Here is an 11,397-nt window from a genome sequence, read left to right on the forward strand (position 1 = left end):
TTATCCTATTTGTAAAAGGGAATCTTGGGCATGCATCAACAGAACTTACCCTCTATTCTTAGAATTCCAAAATGTAATTGTTTTCCTCATGAAGGATCTCATGCAAAATGACTGACCCCACCAGCCCCAAAAGTGTGTGTGTGTGTGTGTGTGTGTGTGTGTGTGTGTGAAGAAAGAGAGAGAAAGGAACTGAGATTCCACTGTAGTCATTTACTTTAAGAAGAAGAAATTTAGTAGCTCTATGTTTCACTGTTAAGCAGCCAAAATAGCTTCGAACATATTTTATCTACTAAAAGAATGTGTGTTGGTGTGACAGAAATATTAATGAAAGAATAACACCCAATTCTCAAGATATTTTTTCTTTTATTTAAAATGTTAACTATCACAACACATTATACAATGAAATGAAGACCATAGAATCACGTGAAAACTTGTAGAACATCTGTATATAAGTCACAACACGTGACACATGCTGCAGGGATACCCTCTGATACCAAATCTTAGCACATTTCCACCATGAAAACAGAGGAAGCACAACCCTGTCTGTGAGGTTCCTCTCCTTCAGCTGTGGCTGACGCGACTGCTTCCAGGAAACGAAGATGATTTCTTTCTTTGAAGAGCATATTTCTGTTTCACTGAACACTGTGCTTTGTTGAGAAATGACCACTGATTTCTACGTCTGAGGGGGTCATATTAGAATTATAACATACTTTCACAGCACGTATTGGCACAATATGAAAAATAAAGTTTTTTTGAGTTTTCCACTCAAAACAATGATTATTAAATAAATAATTATTCCTCATGGTGCAGGTGTCATGTTACCTTTCATTGGCCACTGACCCACATGAGGCTCAATAAATTACACATGAGGTGGTTTATTTGCGTCTTCGTTCGTAATTCTGCATCGCGCTCCTGTCATAAGCCACTGAGAACAAAGAGAAGGCAGAGGGGTTCTTAAGAGGACGCACTGAGAGAGTTAAGTAAGCTTCAAGACACACTGTAATTTATTAAAAACTGTTGAATGATTCTTCCCACCTCCACTGAAGTATTTCTAAGAGTTTTCTTTGCATACCCTCCAGTCTTGCCTGTCTCTGTCCTGACTGGAAGTGATCTAACTACAGAATCCTTGGTTACTGAGGCCACCTGTCAGATACTTGGGCCCCCAAAGCATAGTTCCACAATCTACTGCAGTGTTAATTTTTCACAGTTTTCTTAAGCAGTGGCAGAAACCCTACCCCCCTCGCCCCCATGGTGATTTATAGAAAGGATAATGCCTGAAGTATAGGAGTACTAATAGTAGTAGGATGAAGGCAAAATGTGAGGCTTTTATTCTAGGACAGAGTCAATAGACTACAGACCATGGTCCAAATCTAGCCCACCACCTTTTCTTGAAAATTTAACATTTTATTGGAACATGGCCATACCCATTCATTTAAGTATTGTCTATGGCTACGTAGAGAGACAGCATGGCTCACAAAATCCAAAATATTTGTTATCTGGCTCTTTACAGAAAGAGTTGGCTGGTTCCTGTTATAGGAGTCCCGAATGGCATAGGGGTCCTCTCCTATCTTGGGGATGCCTTGCAATGATGGATTGTCATTGAAGCTAAAAACAACTTCATTTTCAGTAGGTAGAGCAATTGTGCCATCCACATATGACAGTATAACTTACCTCCCAGCACCCTAATGGCCAGTGAAAGATTAATCACTCCCTCTAAAAGCACTTAACATATAGCTAACAAGTAATTTAAATGCTTTGACTGGAATGTTTAAAAAAGCCAAAATTATATTATATATTATATTATATTATTATATGCAATTTCGAAGAGGTATGTAACCACAAAAGGGTAAGGATCAGACTACTGTGATCAGAATACTTAAGTATATTACTCATCATTTTAGTTAATTTATATACTTAGATTTACATTTGAGCGAAATGATGCTGCTTTTTAAAATTCATATATCCTGTATAAAATACTGAATTTAACAGAAACAGTAGAAAGCACTGTGGAAAGTATGTAGGAATCATAGATGCCTCTCTAAACAATTTTCTCAGTGAGAACGATCTGTTGAGAGAGGAGGTAGGGGAGGGCTGTAGGGTGCTCACTCTCCCTTTCCCGTCCTGAGCAGGGGCCCCGTTAGCTTCCAACACTGGGTTCAAGACAAACTGAATGCTTTACGTCAATCACGTGTGCGCTTCCGCGGTTGAACAGCCTGAGCCCCAAACCCGGCAGTACTCAAGGATGGAAACAGTCCATTTCTCATCCTGTTCTGTTTGTATCAGGAGGAGGACGACTAGCACAAGCTTAGTTCCTGACAAGCTTTAGCTTAACATGATTCCGCTCCCCAGAGAAGTGAGGTGAATGAGAACGTAAAGTAACCACAGTCGGATTCCTGTTGGCTGGAACAGAATATCCTTTTCACGGGAAGCAGAGTTTGGTTAACTGCTCCCTGAACCATCTGAAACTGTACGTACGTTTTTGTGTTTATAAACCAATGAGGGTTTCTCTACAAAGCAGGTTTCTAGATTTCTCAGACTGTCAAAGGGGCCTGTGGCCACAAAAAGTTAAATCAGATGACTGTAGGACACAATCGTTAGTTACATTGCCTCCATTGATCCTATGAAAAGATCTCTGACTCAGTGTTTGCCCAATTTTTTCCTTTTATATTTTCTTAAAATGGAGGAGTGAAGATTGTGTCATAAACTGATCCTGATTCATTATAGTGATTCTATTTAGAACTACGTTATTACTTGGCAGACATTAATGGCATTTAATCTGTATAAATTGCACAGTATCTGTATTATTTGTAAAGTTAGCCATGTTCTGAAACCTGTATCAGTTCTGGAAATAAAAAGTTGATGACTAACACGATTATCAAGAAAACCACAGTTATAGAAGGGCTAGTTGTACCCTTCTGCTACAAGTAAAACCAGTGTGGTTTAAATTTACATTCCATTTCCAAAAGCTGGAGGATTATACATATTAATAAAATAATTTAAAGTTTTTCATAAGATACACTGGTAACTGCTTTAAAATTTAAACTTGAAAAACAAATTTTATACTTGAGCAGCCCCAAGTTACTGAAAAAGAAATACAAACGTAGTGTCTAAATTTGGAACATAGAGGGACAATGATAGGATACATCATTTTTTGCATGAATTTTCCAGATAATTAAGCCAGCACTTCTTAGTTACAGATTTTCTAGAAACTTGAAATACCCTAAATGGATAAGGCAGCTAGTTACTTTCTAATTAGTTACTTGATTAATACTATGATTCTATTTTCACTAAAGGTAAACTGAGGAACCCAAGCTAATTGCTATAAAGTCCTGAATGTGCTTTACAGAAAAAATCAGTCTCTGTGAAAATGATACAGGGGTTATTTAATCTTGAAAATGATATGATGAATGGGTTTTCAGATATAGGTATGTGGCATTTTTACACAGAAGATGGGTACTACAGAGAGGAAAGGAAATAGGCAGGCTTTAGGCCAAGGGAAGGACTTGTTGAAGATTAAGATGGGTTATGAGGATTGTGCCCCCCCCCTTCTCTGTGAGAGTTTACAGCCAGAACTGATCATAATCCCCCAGGATGACTTGATCCTGTTCCTTTCTGAAAGCACTGGCATGCACTGGGTTAGTCCCATACTCTCAGACATCCATCAGGATGTTTCGAGTTTGAGGTTTTATAACTTCATAAAGTATAAACGCATTTATTAGTTTTGTTTACTTTTGTGCTCGGAGACTGCCAGATATAATGTCATAAGTTTTTCGAATGATCTTGGTAGTAAGTGAAAATTGGTCTTATTTCCCACAAATCCCTCCCTGCTTAGTTCTGGAAAGTTCAGTGTGGCTTATGTAACAAATATAAGGGAAAAAGTACTAGACTAGCCCAAGGATTCAGGTTAGGTAATGATTAAACAGGCAGACACTGGTAGGGCTGGTGGTTTGAGAAAGAAAGGTGCATCTTGGGTGAGATTAGCTTAATCAGTTACAAATTCATTCTTGGATTTGTTTATTGCAATTAGATATTTTTTTTCACCGTAAGTACTCATTTTAAGTTTATCATTCCTTTTTAGTACTGTGAAAACTATGCCTTAGAAAGAAAATAAGATATTTAAGATATTGTCTATTTTCAGTCATGGTTTTATACATACCAGAATTTAAAGCTCTTTTGCCCATTAGTCCAACAAAGGAATCTGTTTTATGCCCTGGAAAAATACATTTAGGGGTATTTTAATATGTATGTCTTTGAGGAAATAAACTGTTATAACTAGTACCGAAGAAAAGCAAGCTTTCGAATATATGCCTACATAATAAATATATAACCATTTCAATTTTTGGTGAGCCTGAAGAAATGAAGATTTGTAATAAGTCTTACATTTGACATTAAAACAATACAATGAAAGCACTTTTCTTAATTCTATATCTAAATATTAGCAAGTATAGTTTATTACATTTTACCTGTTTATATACAATGCTTTAAATATTGCTGTTATTTATGCTAGTTTTGGTTTTTAGGGAGTCAGTTTCACAGTTGGGTGACAGAAATATCCAGTGTATGTCCTTGTGTACTATGTTGTATTTCTCAGGAACTGAACCTTAGTTAAGTCAGATCCATGCACCTGATGATTATAAACTCCTAACAGGTCACTATTTTAATTTTACTGCATTTTAAAAAAAGATTTTATTTATTTATTTGACAGACAGAGATCACAAGTAGGCAGAGAGGCAGGCAGAGAGAGATGAGGAAGCAGGCTCTCTGCTCAGCAGAGAGCCTGATGCGGGGCTCATCCCAGGACCCTGAGATCATGACCTGAGCTGAAGGCAGAGGCATTAACCCACTGAGCCACCCAGGTGCCCCTTAATTTTACTGAATTTTTAATAATACCAGAAAGGTATGTTAATTTAGACATTAATAGAGTGCATTTATTTTCATTACATAGAAGTTTGCTATATATAATCTCTTTGGAAATCAAATCTTTAGAACATAAATATAAATAAGATTTATATATTTTCAAAGATGAAGCCTTATGAGAAAGGTTACTATTTCAACTCTAGTGGGGAAAGGTCTCTTGCTTTATACTGTATTATTTGAGAATTGGACTGCTGTTTTAATGTGACCTGCTTTGCCAACCAGTGGACCAAAATCTAAGTGGAGTTGTGGGTGGACCCTGGGGTAAATAAATATGGTTGAGATGGACTTGTGGGACTTTCCATCAATTCGAGTTCCATTAACTGGGATACTGGGATCTAATGAATGCCAAGTGCCATAACTCTGCCATCTCTACTGCACCAAGAAGTGTTTCATTGTACTTTAATAGATTGAGTTTCCCCATTCAATGATGGGATCAAAAAAACTGCATTTCTATCTATCTTTACCTCTACTATGGATTCTGTACTCATTTACTTAATCTTCTTAATTGGCTGCTGGATTACCCTAGATATTGTTATGAGATCTGGCATACTGAAATGTTAAGAGATGCCTATAAATGCTTGGTTTTTGTTTTGTTTTGTTTTTATTTTTCCAGTGGAAGTGGTGGGGATAGGAGAGGATGAGGGGTGAAAAAGGAGAGGAATCTCTGGTTGGATTTTGACCCCTGGACTGAAATTCTTATCTAAAACTAACAATTTATAGGAGTTAAAGGATTTCTTCTGGCTTTCTCTCACAGCTTAAAACAACAAATATTTATTATCTCACAGTTTCTGTGGGTCAGGAATTCAGCAATTGTTTAGCTAGGAATTAAAGGATTTTTAACATAATGCATCATTTTGTAAGTATCTAGGTCTAAGAAACAGAGTTTTAAAAAAACATGCTCTGGACGTGATTAATATGAGTTTCCTCCATTCTTATACTGCCTTAATTAAACATGTTCAGTCCTAAGTTACAACATAAAAGAAGATATAAAATGAAATTCAATCTAATTTGCATTTGGTAAATGCCAAAATAATTTGAAACTTACTTTTATGAGAGATCTGGCCATGTCCTAGGAGAAAGAAAGAGAAAGTTAGCAAGGGCAATAGATTTATTTTAAAGATGCTATACTATATTTTCAGAAGAGAATTATAAAATAAGTTGATTTTTAACACATGTAACATTTCCCACTCATGTACTCTCCTAAGGAATATAACAGAACCATAAATGCTAACCAAATTATTAATGATAAAAACAAAATAGCAACCAAAAGGAATATTTTTAAGTGCTTTCTATGGGCCACAAATTCAAACCTAGGACTTTGAGACCCTTGAGGCCTAACATAGTAACTGTTAGGTCACTCCACCTGTTTTCTTACAAGAAACACATCTCCAAGCTGGACCCCCAGGAGAGAGGGATACAAATCTCTACTTTTACTAAAGAGGCATTATCAAGAATCTGTATTTCAGCTCATAAAAGACTTTCTTCACTTTTCCTACATGTGCATTCACAATCGTAAAATAAAGATTTATAGAAATGTTTACCATAAAGAGCCTTTAACAGGGCCACTTGTTTTTCAATTGAGGAATCTGACAAAAGATGAATTGGTATTAACTGTTTACACGTTCCATTGATGGTGTGATGAATTCAAGGAAATTGAGTATTTCTATCATGAGACAGTAGGGAGCTAAATCTAATCTAAATCTAATCTAACCCCAAAGGTCTAAAATGGATTTCTGCAGGGCTTAGATCATTCTGAGTACTACCCCCGGGAGGCCCCACGCCTTCCCCTCCCCTTTGTCAGTTTGGATCTTGCATCAAGGGAGCACTCCCCTAAGGTTGCTTCCTGCTCTTGACTGGGGTCATTCTAATTGTATGGGGCTGGCACAGAAGAGCTCACCCTCCCTCAGCCGGCATGTGCGTTTGTTAGTGGGGTGAGGGCCAGAGTCGCTTCCCGGGGGTATATCCATTTTAGGATGGACATTTCTACTCAAAGAGCAAAAGAGACAGGGCGCTCTGAGAAGCAGTGAGTGAGGACACTGGGCAGGTTGCTCAGAGAGAGAGAGGGAGGGGATGGCTGCCCATCTCACCAGCATCCCGTTTGCCCATTAATCCGAAGAACTGCTGAGGCTTGGGTCTACGGGCGATTCTCTGCAGAAGATGCTCAAAGGGCTCCGGCAGCTCCTCCTGGGGGACAGACGCACAGACAGACCGGCGTGTGCGTGTAGGCCATCAGCACGCGGCGCCAGCCCTTGGCGAAGCTCGGAGGCGGGCGGTGGCGGCGCCAGGGCCGGACAACCCGCCAGCAGGGAGGCGGGAGAAAGCCGGGTTTCCCAACGCGAGGGCTGAGTGGAGTCCCAGCCCCGGAACTCTCTTCTTCCACCCCTCCCAGCAGAACTTGTGTCCCCGGGCCCCGCTTTCGCGGGTTAGCGGGAGACGCTGCGTCCCCCAGCCCCGCGCGCGCTCCGCTCTTGGCAGAGCCTGGAGACCCCCGCCCCCCACCCCACTGCTCTGCGGCGCCGCCACCTGACTTTCTCTCGATGGCAGCGGGCTTTGGAGCGCGGGCTTTGGAGACGCCTCGCCGCCCTAAATGCACACAGCTGTGTGTCGCGAGTGGGGAAGGAATGCTTTTACTAGGGACCTGCACCGCGCCACTTACACTGTTCCCTCGAGGCGCGCTCCCTTGGGCCAATAGCCTGAGAGCCTTGTAAAGGAGTGAAATAAAAGTCAAGGCAGGAAGTTAGCTTCCCACCCACCTCTCCCCTCGAAGCCCCCAGCAGCTTGCCCTTTGCCCCCGCTTCTACCAGCGTCCGGCGCGCCCCCTTCTGCCCCTGCCCAGCATTTCCAAATGCCCGGTCCTTGCAACTAGACTGGAGTCTCCGAAATCCACCTTACCCCGGGATGAAACCTTGTGAGATTTCCAGCCTTGTGAGGACCCTGGGCTCATCAGGGAGGGCATCATTCCTCCAGGGAGTTCCCGAGACCCGACGGCGCAGCCCCGGGGAGGAAACTTGGATCGTGGGCACAAAATCTCGTGAGGGGACCCAGGGAAAGCCATTCCTTTACATCCGCACCCCCCCACCCCCACCCCGCGCTCCTCCACCGCCTCTGGTCGCGGTCGCGGTGCCTGACAGGCTAACTAGAATGCTATCGTAGGGGAAGTGACAGCTCCCAGGGCCTGGAAGAACGGCGCGGGCTGGGTCTCACCTTGATCTGGTCGCTGTCCGACCAGTCGGACCAATAATTCAGATCATCGCTCGTTCCGATTTCTTCGGCAAACAGTTGAGTGGAAACAAGAAAAAAGACGGCCAAGGCCACGAGGATTTTCATGCTGGATTTCTGGGAAGAACGGGGAAGAGACATTGGGGATGGCTATCCAAGAGTTGGGGCAGCATATTTTTTGGTCCCACAACGCAAGTCGGGGCCGATTGAACCAAGATAAAAAACCTACGGGATAACAAACCTAAAGCATACTTTGTACCCTTTAGGAAAGAGAATCATGCCCCCAAGCTTCTCAAAGCCCCTTCTCCCTGGATCCCAGCTCCCTCAGCCTCCAACCCAGCGGTCTACACCTTCAAGCCGGGAGGCTCTGCAGGTGGGAAACAAAGAGGGACATTGGCATTTGGGATACCCGTCTCCCCAGTGTCCCTCCACTGTCCTCCCACTGTCCCTCGCCCCAGCGGCCAGCCGCCACCTCGGAGCGATGCCCCGTGCAGGCACTTACTGCGGCGGGCAGGCCCGCAGGGTTCCTCCGGCAGCTCTAGCGCACGCGGGGCGCTCAGTACTCGAGGTGGCCGCGGCGGTGGAGGAAGCAGTTGCGGCGCGCTCTTTTGCCGGCTCGGTGCCGCGCGGTATTTATCCAAGGCTCGACGAGCCTCAAGGACCACGTGACACGCTCCCCACGCGACTTTCTGCTCAATATTTAATTAACCGCCTCTTCTCCTTTCGCTTGCGTCTGATTGAGAGTTTCCGAGACGGTAACCCGTCGGTGCCCAAAACATCTGGACCCAATTGGGTTTGAAATGACGCAATTTTAGGAAAATCAAGATCTCTCCATCCAATCCCGAGCGTCCAGTCTTCTTCCGTGCGCTGATCTGACGCCCCCTCCCCTCTCCTTCTTCGGAACGCGGTTCCATGACACCTGAAATTACTCATCAAAATTGAACAAAGTGACTCATTCCTCGGACTTCCGCAACTTTTTCGTCCCTTGAGACGTCAGGATAAGTTGCACTTTTAAGAATGGCCAAATGACTTCAGGTATTAAGATATTTTCGTCGATAATCATGCTAAGAAGATCATTTGCAAAGGGGGGGTGCTTTTCTCTCCCTTTCTATTTCATCTGCAGAGTGTCTTTAAGTGTTTTTGAGATACAGTATCTTCTATGAGCAGAAGATCGTTCTCCCAAATCAACTACAATACCTGGCGTTTCTCCGAACTGCAAAAGGATTTTCAGTCCAATAGCATTTCAGACGATGGAAGCAGATTTATTTTACATTTTGGAGGAAGGAGAATTTAAACGTGGCAATACACGTAGAACTTTTATATCAGTGCCATTCTAGGGTATCTGTTGTTGCAAGCTAGCAAAATCCTCTTCCTTCTCCATTCCAGGAGCAGGGGTTGGAAGAGGACGTTTTCGATTCCCTTTCTCCCTGAAGACTAAGAAACTGGCAAGACAGTGTACAGGATCCTTCCTGGCTGTCATAAAGGATTCTACAGATCATTCATAGATTTCTCCTGTCAGTGAAAATAAGTATAGTAAGATGCTACCTGGACGGTCATTGACAATTTGAAACTATTAGACAAATAGCATCTGTACAGAAATCAGAGCTTTGCATGAGCCCATGGTTTCACCTTGCAGACACATTTCTTTCATCTCTAAATGAATTAGATGACTTATCTTGAGTGCAGTTGTTTTCTTCTCTTTACTAAGTAAGTACAATATTTTTCAATTAATTCTGATGTTTTTAGCATACTGCATACAGGAAAAAAGTTTTTTTTTTAACAATTCAGTTAAACTAGTAAATTTTTGCTCTAATATCTGTTGTTTCTTAAATAATCCTGAATTTTGAAACGCCTATGTCTCTATCTCATTTATTTAGGCCCAGTCTTACAAGGTGAGGCATTCCATTTTTGTTTTTCTAACTTTTTATGTGGAAAATTAAATACAAAAGTAGAGAGACTCGTTCACTTGAAACAATGTGCAAGTTTTACCTATAAACCCTTCCTATTTACCCTCCACTCAGATTATTTTGAAGCAAATCCTAGATATCACTTCAACTGTAAATATTTTTGTCGTCTATATAAATGGAAAGGATTTTAAAGAATAAAAACAGAACCATGCCATTATTACACCTAAAAACAACAGAAAATAAGTCCTTACAATATAAGCTATCCTGTTCATGTTCAAATACTCCTCGTTGTTTCATAAACCCCTCCATCACAGAGTTTAATAGTTGAAATCAGAATTGTAATGAAGTCCATACACTTCACTGGTTCATATGTTTCTTTTCTTCTCCTTCTTCTCCTCCTTCTTCCTCCTCCTCTTCTTCTTCTTCTTTTTCTTCTTCTCCTCCTCCTCCTTTTTAGATTTTATTTTTTTGAGGTGAGGGGAGAGAATGAGAGAGTGAGCAGTCAGGAGAGGGAGAGAGAATCTGAAGCAGATTCCATGCTGAGCGCAGAGCCCCACCTGGGGCTTGATCTCAGAACCTGAGATCATGACCTGAGCCCAAACCGAGTCGGTCACTTAACAACGGAGCCAGCCAGGTTCATATATTTCTTAGATATTCCCTAATCCACAGTTCTTCCCTCTCTCTCCTCCCTGCCCCCTTGAAGTTTATGGATAAAACTGATCAGTAAAGTGTACTACATTCTAGAGTTTGCTGATTGCTTCCTAATGGTTTCTTTACCTTTTCCCTCTGTCTTGTTCCGTTAATTGATAGTTGTACCTAGAAGCTTGATCCCATGTAGGTTGGGTTTTTCTGACAAGACCATAAGTTGTTATGAAGTGCATGATATCTGGTTGTCTCTCCTTTTGAGATGTTAGCAGCTATTGATGATCATTTTCTGGATCCACTAATTCATTAGGACTTTCAAAATAGTGTTATTCTGATTTTGTCATTTATTCTTTATTTATTAGCTAGACTATTTCTTCCATATAAAGAGAAACTTTTTCTCAACAGCTGTTTAGTTACTCCAAAACATAGTCAGTTTAGGAAAGATTGGATAACTGCTTGATTACCTCCCTTTACCAATTTTTAAAATAATGATTTATAAGTTAGCACATTCAAATATGGGCTCCTCTCCCCAAATTTAGGATTTTTATGACCTCATAGATTGAATTACATTTGAAGTATTTTACTCCTCAGAGAAGGGATAGAAGGAAGCTTTCTAATTGTTGCTCAGTTTGTTCAGGTGACTTTTCAAATTGGTTCCTGAAATTTTTTATATGACTTAAATGGGCTTTAAGGACTCTCTTGTTTTTTG

At 41.4% G+C, this 11,397-nt stretch overlaps 1 protein-coding gene across 8 annotated transcripts; it reads right to left on the minus strand.

Annotated features, from left to right (window-relative positions):
- Positions 1 to 343: 343 nt before the first annotated feature.
- TAC1 (tachykinin precursor 1) lies at positions 344 to 8,851 on the minus strand. 8 transcript variants are annotated; one of them, XM_032874500.1, is made up of 8 exons: positions 8,639 to 8,851; positions 8,122 to 8,253; positions 7,574 to 7,618; positions 7,005 to 7,101; positions 6,459 to 6,503; positions 5,963 to 5,986; positions 4,157 to 4,210; positions 344 to 925 (listed from the first exon to the last, which is right to left on the minus strand). In XM_032874500.1, exons 2-8 carry the CDS (start codon positions 8,242 to 8,244, stop codon positions 876 to 878), a joined length of 438 nt encoding a protein of 145 aa, XP_032730391.1. In that variant the 5' UTR covers positions 8,245 to 8,253; positions 8,639 to 8,851; the 3' UTR covers positions 344 to 875. The 8 variants fall into 8 exon arrangements, with proteins under 8 accessions (XP_032730391.1, XP_032730401.1, XP_032730408.1 ...); XM_032874510.1 differs by lacking the exon at positions 7,574 to 7,618; XM_032874517.1 differs by lacking the exon at positions 6,459 to 6,503.
- Between the last annotated feature and the right edge of the window lie 2,546 nt (positions 8,852 to 11,397).

The sequence above is a fragment of the Lontra canadensis genome, unplaced genomic scaffold (assembly GCF_010015895.1).
Source record: "Lontra canadensis isolate GAN:19392208 unplaced genomic scaffold, GSC_riverotter_1.0 scaffold2, whole genome shotgun sequence".
Taxonomy (NCBI): Eukaryota; Metazoa; Chordata; class Mammalia; order Carnivora; family Mustelidae; genus Lontra; species Lontra canadensis.